This window comes from Nesoenas mayeri (assembly GCF_963082525.1).
Source record: "Nesoenas mayeri genome assembly, chromosome: 3".
Lineage (NCBI taxonomy): Eukaryota > Metazoa > Chordata > Aves > Columbiformes > Columbidae > Nesoenas > Nesoenas mayeri.
Window position 1 is genome coordinate 96795955 of NC_137544.1, and position 23348 is coordinate 96819302.

General features: G+C 43.1%; 2 protein-coding genes across 4 annotated transcripts; one reads left to right on the forward strand and one right to left on the reverse strand.

The window, feature by feature from the left end:
• Positions 1-264: 264 nt before the first annotated feature.
• On the reverse strand, positions 265-12308 carry NSL1 (NSL1 component of MIS12 kinetochore complex; the record flags this gene model as incomplete). The annotated part of the gene is made up of 6 exons (XM_080342537.1): positions 265-1813; positions 2420-2487; positions 5225-5279; positions 7174-7304; positions 11654-11738; positions 11997-12308. The coding sequence occupies 6 exons, from the start codon at positions 12306-12308 to the stop codon at positions 1538-1540; spliced, it is 927 nt and encodes a 308-aa protein (XP_080198663.1). The 3' UTR covers positions 265-1537.
• Positions 12255-19139, forward strand: TATDN3 (TatD DNase domain containing 3). Of its 3 annotated transcripts, none has more exons than XM_080342538.1 (11): positions 12255-12363; positions 12434-12466; positions 12554-12627; positions 12903-12968; positions 13125-13209; positions 13863-13925; positions 15009-15118; positions 15522-15577; positions 15794-15906; positions 17614-17694; positions 18090-19139. In XM_080342538.1, the coding sequence occupies exons 1-11, from the start codon at positions 12307-12309 to the stop codon at positions 18231-18233; spliced, it is 882 nt and encodes a 293-aa protein (XP_080198664.1). In that variant the 5' UTR covers positions 12255-12306; the 3' UTR covers positions 18234-19139. The 3 variants fall into 3 exon arrangements, with proteins under 3 accessions (XP_080198664.1, XP_080198665.1, XP_080198666.1); XM_080342539.1 differs by having other exon boundaries at positions 17617-17694; XM_080342540.1 differs by lacking the exon at positions 12903-12968.
• The last annotated feature ends 4209 nt before the right edge of the window (positions 19140-23348 follow it).

Below are 23348 nucleotides of genomic sequence, written 5' to 3' on the forward strand. Positions count from 1 at the left end.
CAATAAGTTGCTGTGTGATGAAAAACCATCCTAGTCACTCGTTCCACAGCTTCGCCGCTCCAGCCCCTCTCACATCCTGCCCTCTCTTGCATTAGATGCTTTGTAGCCCTGAGATTAATAACAGTTCAAAGGCAGCGAACAGAACTATTTCAGTCACTTGAGCCAAAATTTAACACAGATGTCTTCTGAAGTACACTCACTGCTCAGTCACCACCTATCCCAGGATTAGAACCAACAACATTACCTGAAACTTTGATCTCTCTTAATTGATTTAATTTATTTTGTATAAAAACACACTTCTGTATATACAAGAGCGACAGGAAACACGTATTTACAAAGGATTAAATATACAAAGTCTCGGCACAGGTGGTCACCTTTACGAAATAAATGCTAAAAATCTGTCACACATTTTCTTGAAAATTTTCATTCTCTTAAGGCATTAAATCAGAGCTAACCTTCTTACCACAGTACATTTCATTAATAAAGCTCCTTAAAAAAACCCTCCATTTACTGTGTGAGAAACACATTACATATTAGATGTTATTTACTGCAAGCACATACAACCATAAAACAGAAAAAGTTATGAATGGTTAAGGCACAATGCTCAAATCAGCACTACTGTGCTATTGTTTAGGTACTAATCTATAAAGAAAAACTAAAAGTAAGCCTGTGTAGCTCAACTTAATACCATTTACTGGTAGCCTAAACTGATCTTTAAAGTTTAGTCAAACATCACAAATGCATATATGACCCAGGTCAAGATCCTGTAATGTGTAGATACTGTCCAGGAAACCCCCAGACTGCATAATTGGATTACAGGAAACGTATCAGATTTTGCCATTTTACCATATCAGATGGTAAAATGCGGATGGTCGGATCCTTGTGCAGAAGAGCACACTGCAAGTAAGTACATACAGTTACTAAAAATCCGAGTTCAAACAAACATGACTATAAATAAGCCCAGCTGACCTAAATTCAGGAAAGTTGGAATAGTAGGAATCAATGTCACATTTGTGTGTGGCTTTTCTAAAAACAGTTACGTCATAGCAAATCTGGTGTTTCCTATATGGTCCGGTGTCTATTTCTTTTAAATTTATTTAAAAACCAGCTACCTGACTCAGTAATAAATAAAGGTGCATTAGGAGAACTAGTCACCCTCCAGCCTCTTTAGAGACATGCTTAATGTAAATGAGCCCTTAGTGGTTTACTAGAAGACTGCTTGCATACATAAAGCACCTGCACAGCCCTGAGAAGGATAACGACCCAAGCTAAATGCTGTAATAAAAGAGCAAATAAAAGAGAGTTAATCAGCAAATATACTTGCTGGATATCAGATGCTACCGGTATGTGTAGGGTTTCATATACCATCAGTGTAACAGTAAACATAGAAATATTTAGAAGGATCAAAGACCGAATAAGTAATTAAACTGCCATGTGTAGCTGAATTAGACAGGAGACGAAGGTTTAAGAAAAAAGACTGAGCACACTGAACAAGAGTACAACTGAGTCTCCAGTCTGAAAATACTAAATGAGAAATTCATGCACTGAGAGTAATTTTCCTCCGTCGAAGTGGATAGCGTCTTCTTTCTGATGAATCTATGGCTTTTTTTCTTTTTAGCAAGAGACAATTTTTACTGGTATCAGCGTTTGTGGGTGTGACTTCTCCTGGTGACACGAATTTTTGGACATTATTTTCCTGCTTCGCATTGCAACCAACAAAGACTTCTTGCCGCAGCTTGCAGAGTTCCAAGGTTGGTTGCCAAGTTAACACTTGGGAAAAACCTTCTGCTCTTTCTATTAGCGCCGGGAGAGACTGCAAAACCAAACCCAAGTATTTCATGTTACACGGGAAAAATAACGGCTACAATGAATCAAATATGTTATTTAGATTCTGACAGGCACAAAAGCTTCAGTGTCTGGAGAGATGGTCCTTAGGATGGCAGGTGAAGGCTGGGAACTCAGAGCTACCAGCCTAGCAGTGACCAGGGCTTGAACTCACAGTTGATGCAAATAGTACATCAAGTTTACAAGTTCTTTCATGACATCTCTAAGCTGACTTAGCATCATGGGAACATGGTTCATGTCTAAGCTGGTACTGAAGTAATAAATGTCACACGCTACATAAAGGTACACAGGTTTTCAAAAGATGTTTTATTTTTCAGATGCTGCAGGTTCTAAAATCTCTGTAAAAAATATTTCCTATAGTCACAGGGTAATCCTCCTTATTACCATGTGAGGGGGAAAGCTTCACAGATACAACCTCAGCGGTCCAAACCTAAAGATATACTTGCTTCAAAAGCAGACACACAGGCTTTTTTGTACAAAACTATCAACGAGAGGAGTTAGAACTCCTGTTTAGTGACATTAACAGATCAAGAAAATAAAAAATGTATCCTCTCGGAACACAGAGAGATCTCACCTTCATTGCTCCACTGATCTGTTTGGATGCCGTTTCTGTCACCTGCTTCAGATCTGCGATGTAAGCATCTACAGAAAAACACAAAGCCCAAATAAACTTTTGAAACATAACTCTCTCCCCCAGCACTTGCTATGGACTTCTTAGAAATGGGACAGAAAAGCAGTCCCTGTATAAAGCTTAAATCTACAACACATCGCTTTCATTATAGCATTGACAGTAACAGCCAGTATATGTTATCCTACTATTATTACTTTTTATCACTCAAATGGTAGTAGTGTCTGGCAGCCTCAACTATAGCAAGCGATGGAAGTTCTGCACTACAAAACCTGCAGCTTATACAAAACATGAGATGCAATGGCAGTACCTGACATAAAGGAACAGTTATAAAGAAAAACAAAATCTGTTTTCAAGCCTTTCAAGCTCATATTTGATAAAAACATATGAAAATAGGAGAATAAACACCGCTGTGGAGAAAATGAGATGAAGAAAATCCATTTTAAGGAGAGGAAAAAATAATATCAAAGCTCCAACAAGTCTGCTTTTACAGTAAAGACGACATTTTTCTCCTGGCTTAACTTACCAAGCATTAATACAAGAATAAAAAAAGAACAAAGCATAAACAACATGAACTGCATTCATAAGAAAAGGAAGAAAAAGAGGCTTTCAGGAACACGAAGCAGACAGCAGGTGCAGATACTGGAGGAAAGTGGAATATACTTGATTGCAGTAACAACTTCACAGGATCATCAACATGATAGATGTCTTTGACAACTGATTTACAAGCAATAATAATTCTTTACTCAAGAGTTAAACTCTTTCATTATAAAACTGATTCGCACGTTCTCTGCCATTATTCTGTCTGCAATGCTATGCCACCAATGAAAACTGAAAAATCAGCGGAGAGGCATGCGTGCCCCTGGGAAATGAACAGCCTTACCTCCACTACTATTATTTTTCTGTAGGGCTTCACCAGTGCCGGCAGCACGATACTATGTTAGATGGTGCACTCACCCCTAAACCTTTGCAGATTTAAACACGGCGTTCTGCTTTGAAGTCTATCTCATTAGTGCTACTCAAGATAATTTAAGTCAATCACTGTATTGTAGCATAGCGTGACAGCGATCCCGTGCTGAAACGTAGTAAGCAGGAAGAGATGGTGTTTTGTTGAATTGCCCGTCCGCATGCCCAACATGCTGATCAGTCTGGGTTTAGGAACAGATAATCCACGCATGGACATGGATGCTAAAATGCACCATCATTCAGAGTCTAGAAGGAAAACCACTCCCACACAAGCCTCTTTAAACACACCGTGGAGGTCTATGAATGGACCTTCTCTAAAAGAGGATATGTCCATAATGAAGCATCCTTACAGCAGAGTATTAGAATTAGAAGTCTGCCAATGAAATGGCAAGGAAGAGGTTAAATAAAAACTATTACCTGGATTATTCCAGTTATACAGAAAGACTGATACACAGTCAAATGAAATTTGCCTGCAGTTCAGCTTTACACGGACAGCATTATATTCCTCAGTGTTCAAGGCTTTCCAAAACAAAGGGAAATGAAAAAAGGAAACGAAAGGTATTGAGTAATCTAAACATTTTAGTTTGTGGCCACTGTACTTGCTAAACTGGGATACATAAACTTCCCAAAGACTACATAATACTAAAATTCAGCACAAACTATCTGCTATCTAGGCTAGGACTTTGCTGTTACCTAACCTAAAAATGCAATACCTTCGTGCAAACTGTTACTAACTTGCAAGAAGCACTTAATTCACATCCTGAAAACACAGATCTGGATACTCGAAACCAAAAGAAACCCAGATATGAAGTGACATCTTTCTACTGCTCCTGTTAGCTGCTTTGCTGCACAGGCTGGTGCTTCAGAAGCAAAGTCTCCTGTCTGCAAAGAGGAAACAATGCCCAGGGCAAAGGCAGATCAGCAGGGTGAGAATTGGAAGATGAATCTCAGCTTCTCAAACTTTGCTTAATATAACGGCTTGTTACACCAGCTTGACATTATGTGCAGTAATCCATAGTGAGAGTTGCGTACCACGCTTTTCAACTTGGAATAGCATTGGTAAATTCTGTCATTTTTCAATATTTAAGAAGAGGCAAGATAGAACTTTCCGTTCCTTATAGTCAGCTTTATCAAAATACGTCCCAGTCATCAACTGCAAAATACACCACCTTGTTCCAAGGAGTTTGTATAAATAACCTTCCAAAAGCATGCTGCAAACTTAGGATACTGCAGTCTTCTTTCTTCACCAATCCTTGCAAACGACACAAGGCAAGATAAAATTTGATGCCTACTTTGCAACTTAGGAGAATGAACGCTGTCGCCCCGGAGTACTACACAACTGTTTTCAATTCCCTGAAGAAACCAACAGATTAGGAAGAGAGACCAAAGCATTTCTAGTATTCATGTAAAAGGAACACCAGAATGGTCAAAGTATAATGTCAGCGATCCATCTAGTTCCCCATCTGGCCACCGCTAGTGGTGAAGTAACAAAATCTACCGAGGGCAGCTCTGTGACAATTTCTACCCAATACAGACACAGCGGCCGGCTTTTGCCTTGAAGTACAGCGCCTAACAGCAGACAGGACTTAGAACAAGAGAAATGGACACAACAAACTGATGCAGCAATACATTTAGTTATGACAAACTTCTAGCTATTTTAGTTAATTATTTAAACAGTCTATTTTAAATAAATTTAAAGAGAGGAAACTACTTAAACATTTACAGCTAACCAGTAAGGTAGGCAGTGTTTCCTCGGTACAGTTGTCCTCCCCATGAAATCTTTACCTCGAGAAGGCTGGGGTCTTATCTCTTCTGGTGTTACCACAGGCTGGTAGAGTTTCTGTACATGATAAATAAAAGAAAATAAATTCTGAAATACCCTTTCGGTTTCATGGATAGCTAACATACACAGCACTCAGAACAAAGGATAAAGTGTTAATACAGGGAGATGGCAGTGGAATTATTTAGATAAAGAATGTATTAGAAGTACAGTTTATAGATACTCAGTTACTAACAGTGTTCTGGTTAACACAGTTAAGTTCACTATAAACACATCTTGAAAATCTGCAATAGTTTGCAGAATTCTAAGTATTAAAGCATGAGAACTAAACTAAAATCCAGGTATTTTGCAAGAAGCATTGCCACCTGCAGCACAGCTGAGGAAAAAGAGCTGCTCAGGAGCCATTCACAAAACCAGTACATGTTCAGAGAGAAGCAAACTTGAACAAAGAGTACATAAAGACAAAAAAATAAGGAAACTATTTAAATGACTACACTCTAGGCCTGCAACTATTTATGTGCATATTAGAACACTCTCCTTCACAAACCAAGCTCTCCGGCTTTTTGTTGCTACATGAGTCTTGTGACGACGTCATTCAATTCTGACATGAAGTTAACTAATAATAAATAATTAATAAAACTAATATTTAGTTATATTAAAGGTGGAATTAGAAGTAACTACCAGGGAAGAAGGAAACAAAGCAAAGACATGGGAATGTAAGTTAGATCATCTGCAAGTCAGTATTCTTCACTACTTCAGGAGCAGTCACTCAACCTTCTTCAACCAAAACCAAGTAGGAGGAAAGTTATTTATTCCTCCCTGTAGTTTTACTGGAGCAAGTTTTTCACAGTTCACGAATCTTCTTAGCAAATTTACAGTAACGGCTCCAAGAACAAGAACAAACATTGCTTCCACTATCCTCAAACATCACAGAACGTATCGACTGAAAATCTACAGGATGATCTCTGGCTTTGGGAATTACAGAGAGATCACCGCACTAATGAGTGGTTCTCTCCAGGTAAACTGCATTTAAATACCACATCTTCATAGTTGCTCTTCATGCCTCAAAAAACAGGCATCCCAAGAGTAGCTAGGGTTAAAAAAAATTCCTCAACCAAAAGCAGAGAAACCACTAGTACCTTTGCAGAAGTATCATAGAACCATACAATAGTTTGGGTTGGAAGGGACCTTCAAACCTCATCTAGTCCCACCTCCTGCAATGAGCAGGGACATCTTCAACCAGATCAGGTTGCTCAGAGCCCCATCCAGTCTGGCCTTGAATGTCTCCAGGGATGAGACACCTCTCTGGGCAACCTGAGCCAGTGTTTCACCACCCTCAGTGTAAAAAATCTCATCCTCATGCAGGAAAGAAATTTAGCAACCAAGGACATGACTAGGTTGTTTAATGTCAGTAATTACTCTATACTCAGTGTAGAGAAATTACTGCACCTATTCATTAATCCACATTATTTTTTTATTCTTTCTTTACTGAAAGTATTTACTCAATGTAGTTATTAGCTCAACAACAGCACTTAGGAAAACACAGACACTTTTCTAACAGTCATATACTGCGCATGATAGTATCTGTATGTATCGTAAGATTTAGTACTTCAACCAGCCTTCAGCTAAGCATTTCAGAAACCTGGATCTGACAAGATAAACAGGTGTATACTGGCTTGTAAATAATGAGTCCTCATGTTGAATCAGTCTGCTTAAGTAACTTGCTGAACTGTCCCACATGCCCAATTCACTCACAGTCACACCACTTCGTAGTAACACTCATTTTACTGAAGAAACAATTAACGCAAAAAACTAATTTCATTACGTGACAAAGAATCAAAAGCACCTACGGGAAGGAGCTTAAAGGTCAAGATTAGATGATTTATTTCTTCGAGTTACATGTGGTCAGCAGCTACTATATGCAAAGGTTTTCTGAAAGTCTTAGATTACTCACCAACATCTCTTGCTCTGCTTTCATGGTTTGGACAGCATGCACCAGGATCTTTTTAGGCCACTGCTTACGCTTTGTTGTTGTCTCTACTACTAGCTCATCAAATTGATCTTCGAGAATTTTAATGCTGGAACCTAAATATGACAAACATACAAAGTTATTGTAGGAATTCTCCTACTTTTTTTTAATTTGAGAGAAAGTTATAAGGAAAAAAAAAAACAGCTTTAGATCTGAAATAAGAAATCATATAGAAATTAGAGCACAACTTGATGGTGGCCAGTTACTTTTGAAGTACAAGACCTGGGTGTGGGGCAGAGAGGAGGCAGAGAACCACCTGTGACAAAAATAAAAAATGTAACTAACTATAAACTCTGAATCGATGAAGAAAGTATCACAAAGAAATGGCTCCCTTTCAAGATAACTTGTTTTTCAATGGAAGAAAAGCAATGCAAAATGCAGCAAGAAAAGAGGTTTATCTGTGTAATTTACAAGCAGTAAACAAACACCAACTGTTCAAACAGTAATTTGATGCCCGATTTTATATCATACAGAGCACAAATATGAAGTTTAACACGACAATCATAGAATCATTTTGGTTGAAAAAGGCCTTTAAGATCATCGAGTCCAACCATAACCTAACTCTGGTACTAAGCCATGTCCCTAAGAATCTCATCTACATGTCTTTTAAACCACTCCAGAGATGGTGGCTCCACCACTTCCCTGGGCAGCCTATTCTAATGCCCGACAACCCTTTTCCGGAAGAAATCTTTCCTAATGTCCAATCTGAATCTTCCCTCATGCAACTTGAGGCCATTTCCTCTTGTCCTGTCACTTGCTACTTGGGAGAAGAGACCAACCCCTCCATGCTCCAACCTCCTTTCAGGTAGTTGTAGACAGCGATAAGGTCTCCCCTCAGCCTCCTTTTCTCCAGGCTGAACAGCCCCAGCTCCCTCAGCTGCTCCTCAGACTTGTTCTTCAGATCCCTCACCAGCCTCATTGCCCTTCTCTGAACTCCAGCTCCAGCACAACATACAATGCTACATTAACGAAATATTCTCCATCTTGGTGACATCTGTAATTACTAGTCATAAGGACTCTGCAAAAACCAAAACATCTTCTTTCAACATCTGAGGCCCAAGAGACTGTATGTGGCAGAAGCTGACTTTCACAGCTTGCTTTTTCAATTGTAAGACTAGACTAAATACCTAGAACATATTTTCAGCTGTCAACTGGTGTTTTTACTACTGCTACTCTACTAAAGGTACTTAGGTTCTCCAAGATGGCAATTAACAATTTTGAAAGCTTAAGATACTGTTTTAAAACTGGTTTCATAGACAAGTAAATGCCTGCATTATAAACTATAAACAATTAAGAGTTATAGAAGGAAACAGAACTGCTCAGTCATATATCCTAACTGCATGTAACTGAAAGGCAGTGCATATTTCTGTATTCTTCCATGTGCACACTCACATAATTTTTCTCCTCCAGTGGAGGTTTGAAACATTCACAATAGTTTTGCTTTCTTAATTTTTTAATTTAATTTTGTAAACTTCTTAGCATTTAAATTCAATGTTCCTACTAACGTGTTGAGCACAACTTGCAAGCCATGCGATGTTTTCAATGCAGTGGTAAAGAATGAATTTTGAGCACCCTCTCTTGGTCAATCTGTGTAGAATTAGACTATTGTAAACCTCAGAAAGGCAAAATCAAGGTTTTGAGTTTGCAGATTGGTTTGTTTGCTTTACGATGAACATGAAATCATTTAAATACAGAGAGGAAAGACCTGAACCACTGGTCAACGTAAGCACTGAAGGCACAAAATGCCAGGTCCCTTGGTGATTCAAACTGGATCAGATAGGCACATGAATAAATTTATGTCAAATTAAAAAGCATAATACAGTTCTTACACCTGCTTTACGCCAGCTGCAGGAAGATGACAGTATCTCAGCTGGCATAAAGTTAGACTTGTACAGACAAAGGATAACTTACTGAAAATAACATCCATCTGGACCAAGTTTTCCTGTTAAGAAAATCCTGCTAAGAATTTTGGAACAAAATTGAATGAGTTAAGCGAGGCTGAATCAGTTCAGCATTTTGCATCATGAAAGCAGTGCATTTTTGACCTTAGAGTAAAAGGAGCTGAAGTGTTATCATTCTAGAACTACAACTGCAGAAGCTTCCTGACCAAAACACAGCGCAAGGAGCTCTTTCTCCATAGCCAGTTCAATATATCTGTATTTTCAGCTTTGTGCCACTGTAAAAAGCATCAAGTTGCAGGCAAAACACATCTAATGCTCACACAGGTGAGCAAATGAATCACACTGAAATTTTGTTTGGACACCACACTACCAAGAATCTCCACTACTGCTACTTGAAAGACAACAATTATAAACATGTTGTATTTATTACATATAAATATATTATTATATAGCAATAATTTTAAACTATTACTTAATTTGTATATTAAATAGCAGCAACAAACATACTGCTAGTCTCCTGTTAGGAAGAGGTCCTGGCCAGCGTCCCAACACAAGATCACTCAGGCTGGAATGGCCTTCAGGAGGCCCCTCCTAACTGAAGCCTTCTGCTCAACAGCAGGGTCAACATGCAGTTCAAACCAGGTCATCCCAGACACTTTTGTCCAGTTGGTTCTTGGAAGCCTCCAGTGCTGGAGGCTACACAAGCTCTCTGGACAATCTTTTCCAATGCTCAGTTAGTCCAGTAGTGATTTTTTTAGTCCCTTACATCAGGTTAGAACCTCTCCTTTCAATCTGACCCTTGCCTGTGGTTCTCCCACTGCACACCTCAAATAGCCTGGCTCCATATTTCCTGTAACCCCTGTAGGTACCAGAAGGCTGGCTTATCTTCTCTGTACTAAACAAGCCAGTTCCTTAAGACTCAACCCACACAGCAAGTGCTCCAGTCCTTCACTCCAGTCCATCAAACTGAGTGCACTACTCCAGAGGTGCTCTTGCAAAGTGTAGAGGAAAGGCAACTAATCACTTCCCTGGATCTACTGACTGCACTCGCATTGACACAATATCCTAGGCTGGCTCATGGTTAGCCCACCAGGACCCTCAAGCCCATGGCATCCTGCACCTCTGCAGGGGGTTATCCCGTCCTAGGTTTAGGGCTTTGCTTTTTGTCCTCGCTGAACTTCATGAGATTCCCAGATGCATCTCTCCAACCTGTTTATGCTCCACTGAATGGGGCTGCCCTTGAGCATATTTCCTGCATCCCACCCTGGTTGATGTCAGCTGCAAACTGGGTGAGGGCACCTTCCACCTCCTCCGCCACGTCATGGATAAAGACATTAACAAGAACAAGTCACAGAACAGACACCTTGTAATCAGCCCTGAGATGAAAGTATGAGCAATTAAACCCCTGAGCTCACTGATCCAGCCACGATTCTCATCTACCTAGGCTATAACATCCTAGCTTGGATCCTCTGGGAGACTGTCATTGAGTACTAGAGCAATTCCAATGGAAGACCACCGAGATGGCTGGCATCTGGAGCACATGATGTAGGAGAAGCAGCTGCGGAACCTGTGCTTGCTCAGCCAGGAGAATAGAATGTCAGGGGGTAATACAACTGCTACCCTCAGCTACCTAAAGGGTGGTTCCAGAGGGGACAGAGACAGGCTCTTCCCAGACGTGTGCAGCAAAAAGATGCGCAGCAACAAACAGGTTACTGCAAAGGAAATTCCAACAGGCCACAGGAATTTTTCACCATCAGTGCTGTCGAATACAGAAAACAATTGCCCAGAGGGGTGGGAAGCCTCCGGACTTGGAACCTATTGCTGTGTTCTAGCTTTAAAAATAGATCACTTTATTCCATTAAATTTTGTATATTCCCTTTGACAGGAGAAGCTGATGAAATGGAACATACTTTTTCCTAACCTCTTGAATGAAAAATCTTGTTTTGAAATATCAACTTCCTAAAAGCTTGCTGCAGACTTTCCAGCAAGACAGCTGCCATTAAGCTTAGATAAACCTTGATTTTTGCTATGTTAATATCAGATACTTTGTGAGTCTCTAAGCTACTTTTCTCCGGTATTCAAGAGAAGATCCTTTATAGAATGATAGAACGCCTTGAGTTGGAAGAGACCCACAAGGATCAAGTCCAGCTTTTAGTTATGTAGGCACCATACCAATGATAGCTGGAACTTGTGCCTCAAAAGCTATAAGGATCTTGACAGAGGTGTCAAATAGAGCAAGGTTCCTTCAGATAAAGCTGTTTCATCTTTTCCAAGATACAGGCTGCTATTGTCTTGGTTATCCCTTTCAGTTATGGACACTGCTCTGCAATCATGCTCCTGCAAGGCAGCTCTCCAGAGCCTTACACAGGCACATCGAGCTGGAGTTTGCCCTTACTGCCACACACAGCCGCGGAAAACCCACCTCATTAAAAATACTATATGCAAAAAAAAAAAAAGTCAGAACAAAACCACCCAGCAGGAAACTAATGGAAACCAACACATACCACTCTGCAGCTCCGAGTCCTCCGAAGTTTCGTCCCAGGGCTGGCCATCGATAGTAACATTCTCCCTCACCGCTGTCTCGAAGTTCTGCAAGACAAGGGGGTCCTGAGCACCTTTGGGGTGCAGGGCCGCATCGCCCGCAGCTGAAACGGCCCCTCCAGCCCCGTCACCGCCATGCCCGGGCCGGCCACCTCAGGTGACACAGCCACACGGAGCCGCGGGGCCCCACTCCAGAGCGCCTCACCCAGAGCGCCTCACCCAGAGCGCCCCACTCCAGAGCGCCTCTCCCAGAGCGCCTCTCCCAGAGCGCCCCACTCCAGAGCGCCCCACTCCAGAGCGCCTCACCCAGAGCGCCTCTGCCGCGGCGGCGGGCCCGCCCGGCTGCCCCTGCGCCAGGGCCCGCACGAAGGGCGCGCACAGCGCCAGCACCTCGCTCAGCCCGCGCCGCGAGCAGCACCGCACCCGCGGGTCGCGCCGGGCGGCGGCGGCGGCGGCCGGGCTGAGCGGCAGCCCCGCGTCCGCCTCTCCCGCCAGCGGCGGCAACAACGGCGGGACCGGGCCGGCCGCCATTTCCCGCCTCCGCCGCAAGGAAAATGCCGGCCCGGAAGCAGAACCTGCCGCTTGCCCTCCCCTTCCCCTCGTCCCCGGGCGCGGCATGGCGGCGGGGCCGGTGGATTGCCACTGCCACCTCGCCGCGCCCTGCTTCCAGGCGGTGAGGCGCGGAGGGGCGGGAGGGCGCGGCGGCGCGGCGGCGGCGCTGAGGCGGTGCGTGTCTCTTGCAGGACGTGGCGGCCGTGGTGCGGGCGGCGGAGCAGGTGAGGCGGCCGGTAGCGACCCTCTCCTCGCTTTCCGGCCCCGCCGCCCGGCCTGGCTCAGCGCTCGGGTGTCTCTGTCTGCCGCAGGCGGCGGTGTCGGCGCTGGTGGTGGTGTCGGAGCAGGCGGGGGAGTTCCGGAGCGTCCTGGAGCTGTCGGAGAGGTGCGGGGCCGGCGCCCACCCGTGTCCCGAACGCGGGTCCGCGCCGCGACGGGGGCGACTGGCGGCGTGGGAGCTGGCGGGGGACGTGCCGCCCCTTTCCTTTGTCAGGCTGGGCTTTCTTTTTGACTCCAAACTTGTTTTCTCTGTGGTTCTCGGAATGGTTGGGGTTGGAAGGGACCCCTGGAGACCACCTAGTCCAACCCACCTGCTAAGGCAGGTTCACCAGAGCACATCTCACAGGAAGGTGTCCAGGCGGGTTTTGAATGTCTCCACAGCCTCTCTGGGCAGCCTGTTCCACATCTCTGGCACCTCAAAGTAAAGAAGTTGCTCCTCATATTCAGGTGGAACCTCGGTCTGTGCCTGTTGCCCCTCATCCTATCTTTGGGCACCACTTTGGTCCCGTCCTCTTGTTACCCTCCCTTGAGATATTTTTAAGCATTGATGAGATCTCAGCCTTCTCCAGTCTGTCACACCACTGATACATATTCTGTGTCTAGGTTCCCCGGGTTTGTTCTGCCCTGCCTGGGAGTTCACCCGGTTCAAGAAGTGTCGCCAGAGGAGCAGCGCAGTGTTACTTTGAAGGTAAAGCACGGGCAAGTTAGGTCAGCGCAGCTATGAGGTGCTGCTGAGATTGCTCAGGGCAGATGACGAGATGCTCTGGTCTGCCCGAATTAACTTCAGATCTGCCTAGGGATTTTTCTGCACTTCTGTAATACAGAATACCCAGCAGACCAAATCCCAGGGTCTCTTAGCACATCCATTTGTTTGTGTTAGTCTTGAAGCAGAATTGTTCACTGGAGTCATCTGGTCATATTATTGCAGTGAAACAGTGTTAAAAATCCCAAGTGAGTGTTTTGCTTACAGCAAACAGCACACATGTGCCTTTGCAGATGTCCCTTTGTTAGCATGGGAAGTTGAAAGTGACCATTTGTGTCCTTAGCCTGAAAAACCTGGAGTTTTTCTGCAGCCATTTGATGTTACTAGGCTTTTTATGGGCCTTATTTTAATCACCTCTTATGCTTCTGTGGAAATACCAATTTGAGATGAAAGGTCATTAAGTAGAGATGGGAAATCATGCAAGTTTCTAGGATCTGTCTGACCGCATAACTTGCAATAATGGCAAGGTTTAAGGTAAAGAATTTAAGAATAATGAAGGAAATTCTAATTTAATCATAATCATACCCCTTCCATCCTGTAAAGGCAGCGAGGGTTGCATCTTTAATTTGTTTTTGCAGGATCTGGATGCTGCATTACCACTTATAGAGCTCTACAAAGAAAAATTGGTGGGGATCGGAGAAGTAAGTAGCATTCCATATCTTGTTTAAACATCTATGTCTTTGGCAGCATCTGTCACCAGAATTATAGAAACTTACTGAATGCTTGGTTTTGTGTATGCAATAAGTATTGCTGTCAGGCTAAACAAGCTCTAATTCCAATTTGTAATTATCTTGACGTGCTTTCCATCATAGATTTACCTGATTCCCTCTTTTCCTTCATTATCACTATTAGGAAATAGGTGGCATTTACGCTGTAGGAAGAATTGCGTAATTATGCTATATTGTCTTAAATGTCTTTTGAGCCGTTCTCTGGCACAGTGAAGTGCCAAGTCACGTTGATATCCTCATTCAAATCCTCCCTGCCTTCTTCCCTGGCAAAGTCAGGCTAAGCTATGATTTCTGTACACCTTGCTGACTTGTACAGTCTTCTTCTTGTGATCCCTCATCTGTCTGTATCTGCATGTTGTCTCCTGTTTTACATTTGTTTATAAACTAATTGAGGCTTGAAAGCTTTAGGGTAGAGCCTGTCTTTTGTGTGTTGGTACCAGAGGGACTTATGGCTGTTTCTGCACTGGTTGCAGGAAAGCAGTTATTGGCAGAGCTTTGTAGCTAAACTCACCATGTTGTACTTGTAGTGTATATCAAGGACTTTGTTTGTTGCAACTGTGAATGGGAGTGCTTTGACAAACTTTAAATTTTGCCTGAACATGTTTAAATCAAAAAAGTATATTATTAAAGGTGAATTTTTTGTTAGAGGTGGGGCTAAAGCTACAGGTTCAGGTCAGAAATTTCCTTCTATTGGAGATCCAGATTTGAGACTTAATCTGAAATAGTATTCAATAGAATATAACCCCCCAGAAAACCAGTTACAGAGTAAAATGTTAAATACACTCACAAATGCTTTTGTAGTTGAAAAGCTTATGGTAGAGAATGGATTCCTTTCTGAGTTAAGTTACAGTTGAGCTCATTGTAATTGCAGTCTCTAGTATATATAGTTTGAAATGCCTTGCAGGTTTGAAGCATTGTTTGCCTTTATATATGGTATTGTGGTTCAGTCAACTGTTAGGTCTCTAAAATATTTTCACTTCTCTTCTTGTACTCTAGGTTGGACTAGATTTCACTCCCAGATTTGCCAGCACGGATGAACAGAAGGAAGGACAAAGACAGGTCTTGATCAAACAGATAGAGTTGGCAAGAAGACTGGATTTGCCTTTGTAGGTTTTATTTATATTAGTAGAAGAATTTTCCAGATCTCAGTAACATGTGTAAATATTTCTCAGGATTTGTAGTTACTAAGAGCCCACAGATCTTTTCTTACATGGATTAAACTGGCATAAGTGTCCTGTCAGTCTGCAGTTTGAGATTTAATTATAGAATTTTCCCTATGTTTGCACTTGAATACAGTGGTCTCCTGTGTCCTGTCCTTGGTATGCTGTTGCTATATCTTCACTGTAGCTAAAATGATTCATATATATGTCTCTAGATATTTTTCCTGATAAAAGGTGTAATACAGATTGTTTTCTTCCAAAGCTGCTGGTAGTTCATTTGTGTTTACCAAAAAAAAAAAAAAGGTTATTTGGTGAATTTCCTGATGCCAGGCCTTTCCTTGCTGTGCAGAAATGTTCACTCCCGCTCAGCTGGAAGACCAACCATTAATCTCTTAAAGGAACAAGGTATGTGTGTTATGCATTTTCTCTATCATGTTTTTTTGGCAACAGGATTTCTTCAGTTGTGCCATGTGCTCATATCAGTTTGTGTACACGAAACTTGGGAGGAATAGTGCAGAGCTTCTGTATTCATTCTTTAGGCAGCTCAGGTCCCATTGGAAGCTGACATTGCAGACCTGCTGTAAAAGCTGCTCCTGAGTTGGTTTGCTTCTTTCCTCTGAGGTGCTACGAAGGTGTTGCTCCATGCGTTTGATGGGAAGCCGTCTGTAGCGATGGACGGGGTGAAGGCTGGATACTTCTTCTCCATTCCTCCTTCCATCATAAGGAGTGAACAGGTAACATTTAAAGGGATTTGCTCCTTCTCAGTGCTTGGGGAATGCAGCTAGTAGCTGACAGTTTACGATGGCAAACACAACTGTTTTTACTGTGCAGCTCAATAATATGCTCTTTTTTTAAGTCTGTACAGTTTGAAGTGGGAGTAGCAGTACATGTGTATGGTTGCTGTCACCTGACATTTCTCAGTATCACAGTATGTTTGGGATTGGAAGGGACCTCAAAAGATCATCTAGTCCAATCCCCCTGCTGGAGCAGGAACGCCTAGGTGAGGTTACACAGGAACATGTCCAGGTGGGTCTTGAATGTCTCCAGAGAAGGAGACTCCACAACCCCCCTGGGCAGCCTGTTCCAGGCTCTGTCACCCTTACTGAGAAGAAGTTTTTTCTCAAATTTAAGTGGAACCTCTTGTATTCCAGCTTGATCCCATTACCCCTTGTCCTATCATTGTTTGCCACCAAGAAGAGCCTGGCTCCATCCTCGTGGCACTCACCCTTTATATATTTATAAACATTAATAAGGTCACCTCTCAGTCTCCTCTTCTCCAAGCTAAAGAGACCCAGCTCCCTCAGCCTTTCCTCATAAGGGAGGTGCTCCACTCCCTTAATCATCTTTGTTGCCCTACGCTGGACCCTCTCCAGCAGTTCCCTGTCCTTCTTGAACTGAGGGGCCCAGAACTGGACACAATAGGAGCATCAGTTGCTTATAGCATTGCACATTTTTACTTTGGCTAAATTTCTACATGAGGCTTTTGCCTTAGCTAGAGTTTGGGAGGAAATTTTGGCTAAAACAGTCCAGCTATTCCCCAGTAACATAGGCTAAGAAAATAGATTTTTTTTTCTCAGTTTAATGTGGTTTCTGATGAACTCTTCATTGGAAGCTTCTGTCACTGTACTCTTTTAGAGCCGGGACATGGTATGTGGAAAAGGACTAGTTTCTGTCTTAGTGCTGTGGCACTTTTTGTTCAAAAGGAGATCTGCTCAAAATTGGTTAAGTTACAGACCTTTGAAAAATTGCGATTATCACAAGGTACACCCAGCAACAAAGCAGCTAGATTGCTTAAAGATGGTTTTGGTCAGGTTCAGCCCTTGATTTGGTGAGACTGCTCTTTTAATTTCTACTCTGGGCTGCTGCAAGCCATGCTGACTCATTATTTTGGGGGACCAGTCTGTTTCCATCCTGCACCATCATCACTTTTTGTGTTAAGCTCATGAAATGTTAGAAAGGAAAGGGCATGATTGAAGTGGAGGGGGTGTAAGGGATGAATGTAGATGGGGATGAGGTTAGGAACCTGGAGAAAGGAAAGCAAACTGGTATTAAGGAGTGAAAACGGTGGTGGGAAAAAGCTACATAAATATTATATATATAGCAAAATAGTAAATTAAAATTGCACTGGCAACTCTCAACATAGATTATTTTGTGTAATATAATTACATGATTTAATAAATAACAATGGATTCAGTGTTTAGATAATAGTACTTAAGATATTTAGAAAATGGGATAATCTTAATTTGAAGAGACTTCTTGAAGTATACCTTCTTGGTATTCTTGCTTTCATTCCGAAATTGTTGATAAAACGCAGGCAGTGGCACCCAAGTCTTTTGATATTGCTTTTAAAAGCAGAGGATATCCTCCCTTCATACATTTTTTTTTTATTTCCAAAGGTCTAAGTCCATAAAACATTTAATAACTGTCTTATTTTCTTCAAGAAGCAGAAACTTGTGAAGCTGTTACCTCTGGAAAGTATGTGCTTGGAAACTGACTCTCCTGCTCTGGGGCCTGAAAAACAGGTAAGTGATTTGGGGAGGAACCTCTGTGTGTGTATATCCGAACTGACACGTTATGGAAGTTAATTACTGCCACGGGAGAGCGAAGTAGTGTAAGCCCGGGCAAGGGACGAAAGAGGTTACCAAGTGAAGATTTTGAGATTAAAAAATCTGAGTTCTTGAGGCTGGGAAAGGAAAAGAAATTCCAGGAATGGGCAAAGGGGAAAAGAATTCAGGAATCATGGAACCATTTAGGTGGGAAAAGACCCTTAAGATCAAGTCCAACTGTAAAACCAAGAAGGATGGTTGTAATTTCTGTCACAGATGCCACAATCTGACTGAAGTTGTGTGAGGAGTTGCTGAATTTGAAATGACTGTCACCTGTAGGGATCTGTAATTTGTTCTTTTTTTTTTTTCAGATGAGAAATGAACCAAAAAATATTTACATTGCTGCAGAATATATTGCTAAAATTAAAGGAATTCCAGTTGAAGAAGTTATAGAAGTGACTACACAGAATGCACTGAAAGTATTCCCCAAACTTCGGAACTTTCTTCGGATATAGACTTAGAAATATGTAATATTGCAGAAACTGTTATTTATGGTATAATTAAAGACCAATGCTTATCTTGTCTTAAAGTGGAGTTTTGTTGCTGGAAAGTTCAAGAAGTGAGCAGTGTGTTATATGGATGCATAGAATGGATATAGTGAATTTCTCAACTACATTCTCTGGCAGACATCAGTGTCATCCCTCAGATATGATAAAGACAGGTTGCTCATTTGTATCTCTCTTATGTCTCTGAATGCATAGTTGGTAAAGAAGGGCACCACAAAAAGGGTCAGTTTAGTTTCTCGGGCTCTTTGCTCAGCTGCTCCCAGCCTAGGAAATGGCCAATGTGTGGTGCTGCATGTTCCCCTCATGCCTTAACTTCTTCTGGCTGGAAGTCACTTGGTTATGGGTCCACTCGTGATACATAAGCTCCTGGTAGGACTTGCAGACTGCGTATCCCTTTCTGAGCAATAAAAGCCCGGCTGGACAGACGTTCTGTGTATGTCGCATTGACTGGGATTTGTGAGTGATGCAGAAACAACACTTCTGATTTCTTTCAAAATACGGTGCGGGAAAACAATGGAAGATTGGCAAGGAGGATTGTAAACACGCTCACGTGGCATGTGGCTGGAGTGGAGTGGAGAAAAACACATTATCATAGTAATTGTTTACTCTCATGTGTTGGACAACTAGAACATCTGTGTTTAGATAACATACACCTGTGATAAACGTAGAGGCACCTTGTTGATCATCCTTAAGGTTCCTGCCCTGCTGTGAGAACAAACAAAACACAGTGGTAAATTACACCTGTGTGAACCCTTGAAATCCAGGTGAAAACAGTGGGTTTGGTGATCCTGTATCATGGACTGGGCTCCATGGTGCCTGTTGTCCCTGCTTGTGAGCCTCTGCCTGGGTGCTGCTTCAGGGATCCCCTGGCTGATAAGTAATGAAAATAAATTTATTCTGCGTGTCATTCATGGTTTTGTGGTTGTTCCTGTGTCCTGCCTGTGCTGGCTCATGCAGAATGAAAGAATTACAGCCCTTCTACTCCTCTCCTCTTCCCTTGTATACGGTAACTTAGCAGTTGCTCGGATCTTCACTATTTTGTGAAAGGTTTGCTTTGGCTTTTAATTTTTTAAAAATCATATTCAAGGGAAGAACCCTGGGTTTGTTCCTATTTCAAGGGCTTACTCTTCTGACTGCTCAGTATGAGGAGACATGGGATGAGAAAAGGAGACGAGCCCAGTTCGTGAGATCTGGGAGGTGTCTGCTGTGGATTCTGTGATGTTGGCCAGTGTCCTAAAAACTGAACCTTGTGCTCCCTCTCAGCACCTGTGTTTTTGACATAGCAAAATTTTGCTGATTATAAACCAGCAATGAATGAGGTGAGTTATATATGACATTAAGTTGTTCTGAGGGCCATTAGGGAAGTGGAGGCTTTGTCTCCCAAGGGCAACTTTTACTAGCTCAGTGAATACACAAGTATAATATGAACTTAGTCAATGACCACCTCAGGTAAAAAATCATGCATCGTACCAGCCCATGGTGAAAGCATTTGGCTTTAAGATTTGGGCATGCCTCTTCTGTCTCAGGTGCCTGTGTTATTTTTCAGATTAGACTCCTGCCTGTCTTCATAGTTAGAGCATCTTACCAGTTGCCCCTTTGGAAAATGGTTTGTGATGTCTTATTCTAAATTCATCTGATGTCTGCCTTTTGGGGTGCAGGACTGCAAGGCAAGGGTTTGGGTTTTTACCCTGTCCTGAGGAGGAGGCAGGTGGAAAAGGTACCAGCTCCCAGAGAATAAAAAAAATGGAAGCAAGAGTTTGTAATGTAACCCATACTGATCTTAAACTTTTGGTTTCCTCTAAGTTTTCTTCCTGAATTTCTTAAAACAACATTGTCAGGAAAGTTTGTTGTTCTGTTTTTATTTTGGTTTTTTTCTGTCTATAGCAGAACAGCTGTGTTGTTCTGCTTTTTGCCCAGGGTTAGCTTATTAAGTTTAAACATATGTTCCTGAACAGTTTTCAGCCTGCAGCAGACAACCAAACTTGAATAATTTGTCTCTGTTATTACGCATATGCAGATCAGTAACACCTGAATCTTTGCTGAATGTTTTACCCATAGTAGTTACAGCCATTTATTATCCTGCATCTACAGGTGGCATTTCCATGACACTGGGTGACGGACAGAATTTGCCTCCAGATGGTGCTAGGGAACAGGTGTGCGATAGTCTTAGGAATATTAATGTGACTGACATAATGATTAATAATGATGTTTGTCATAGGAGATGCTTAGGCTTACATGTGGTTCCTGTAGCCTGTGCGAAGGGAAGGCTCTCAGTATTGCATGGCAATGCAATTAGCTATGGAGATGCTCCTGGTGAAAGGTCAGGCAATGCCCAAGTGTTTGCAGAGTTACCAGCTTCTATGAAATTCTTAGTCTAGGATGAAAACACTGGTTCTGTAAAAGAGTATTTAGCCTGCTCAAAATCCCTTTCTCTGCAAGAGGGTAACATTGCTCTGGTTCAGGCTTAGCCATATGCTCAGATCTTACCCGGCCTGAGCTCTCAAATCCTTTTGCTGCTGCGGCATTGCAAAAAACAGTTGACAAGTTTATGTCCCGCAGCTCCCAGCTCATCAGAGCTCTGCCAAGGGCTGCCAGCTCCACATGGGCTATGGGGGTTCTACGAGACAGCCTATGCCCCCCAGCCTTGCAGCAGCGGGGCTCAGAAGTGCTTGCGGTGGTACGGGAGCGTGGTTGGGGCTGGGGAAAGATTCCCCCTGGGTGAGAGAAACCTGGCACTGCAGCAGCCGTGGGCAGGACAAGCCTGGCAGGGAGCCTGTGGTAAAACAGACCGGCTTTGTCCTCTCCTTAGACCTGTGGCGCCTGAGCTCGGTCATGGTGTAGGTAGCCTGGCGCTCCAGAAAAGGAAAGCGCAGGGTCATTCCCATCCCGCCTCAGCATCCCCAACAGCAAACAAGGGTCCGAAGTACCACCCTTTCCCTGGTGCCATTGGTTTTGCTGTGCAAACTGTGCCTCAGCCGCCTGCAGCCAGTACCAGGGGGGTGACAGGCACCGGAAATAACATTTGTCACTGCTTTGCACAAAAACCCAACTTTTGAAGAGGCTCGCTTGGGACTGGTGGTAGCTCTAACGTGCCGGGGGAGGAAGTGTGATGGAAATGTGAAAAACATCATTCATCCCTCAGCAGTCATCCTGTGTCTTTAACACGAAAGGAGAATTTAGCTGGGAGCTGGCATTTCTGCCTGCAGTCCTGGGCTAATGCCTGGTCTGAAGGGACCTGAGAAGTCAGAACAGCTCAGGCTGCCGTGTGGCTGCAGACCATGAAACCCTCTGTGCCCACAAAAGCTGGGCTTTGCAACAGCGATGTCTGTGCTGAACCCCGTTGCAGCTGCTCAGGTTGCCTGGACAAGCCACGTCCCCTCCTACATAGCACAGGACACTGCAGTGCCAGGAATGTACTGGGGAAAGGACCCAGTGCAAATTTAGCTGAATGCTGTGTTTAGCTTTCAGGAAGCCTGAGGGGAAATAGAGAGAAAGAACAGAGTTAGTAGAGACTCAAATTTTCTTCTCAGTCATGCCATTAATTTGGGGGGACACTAAGAGCCCCAGTCAGCTCTGTCTCACGGAGGTGGAATGGCACAGACAGTCTGCAGCAGTATGGGAAGCAGTAGGTCTCAAACTCCATCTGGCACCTTTAGCCATCATCTTTCCTCAATGTGATGGAAAAATCCAGAAAGGTGATTTCTTTAGCATAATTAGTGCCTTCAGAGTGCCTTGCTTGTTAGGCAGGGCTCTGTTATTGATGCAGCTCTGGCTGGTACAGCTGCTGCCAGGAAAAAAAAGCCCCATGTCACTTGGTTCTTTCCAGGCTTAAAATAATGCACTCAGATGCACTGTGTGTGCACTGAGGACTCCCACACGTGCAAGGACGTACAGCTAGGGCATAGCTTAATGCCAGGCATGAATAATGAGGGGATTGCGTGGTGATGGTAATAATGTGAAGGTACTTTCCACAGGCTGAACTTGTAGATCTACAGAGTTTCTAAAGTGGATATGTCTGTTGATAGAGACAAAATAGTGGATCAGTGGATGCCATCAGTAGCTACGAAATCACACAGAGGTGCTTTGTGCCTTCCTTGTTCAATGAGCATCTTGAAGAAGTAGCAGGGGCTGGAGAGGTGCTGAAATTGCAATTCCTTGGCTGGCTGGTGTTGGCACCCTTTTGCCACCCATGCCAGGTTGTTTGCAGGACTCATGTGGAACAAGACTTTGACTTTGCCTGAAGACCAGGTTACTTGCAAGAGTGGAGTGAGTACAGTAGAATTAAAAGGTTCAGCATTAAGTCACTTGAGCTCCTCAGATCCTGGAAATCCCCTCTGAGTTCAGGACTGACAGCTAAGTGCCTGTCTATGGGCTCTATCTATGCTCACTCAAATAGTTTTTGGAAGGCTGCAGGTGGAGCATTCTCCTGGGCCATTTCTTCTGAAACTTGTTCTTAGTCATGGGCTAACAGGGTGTGAATCTGCTGAACTCTGGGACAAACTGCAAGGGTGATGAATTTTTCCAGATTTCTACATGGGAACAAGCAAGGACATGGTAATGAGGTCAAGTGGATGACACGCTGTTTAATCTTGCTGTTTGTTGTGATAAGAGTTTAAACAAATTGACCAAAGTCTTTTACTAGAGGTGCTTCCAACAAGCCCCTATGCAATGCATAGATAGGCTGTCTAGAGGCAAAAGCAAATAAATAATTGGCTAGAAATGCAACTTTCATCACTAACGAACTTCCGCATTTGTTTGTTTTTTCATTGCTGCAGGCTGGGGCTTGAGCCTCTGTTCCCATTACAGAGCAGGAAAATGAATTCGAGAGGCTCACTGGCTTAGTAGAAAGATTTGTTGTTCTTCGCCTTGCTTTCCATACACAGTACAAAGGTACAGCTGAGATCAAAGAAAGGATATGAATTGCCATAGCACCTACTTGTCTCAGCGTTTTCTTCTTCAGCAGGTGGTTATTCATCCGTTCATTTCCCCTGCTGGGATTGGCTTTTCTACCGGTGTGGGACATGGGCCCCTCAGTTCCAGAAGGACAGAGAACTGCTGGAGAGA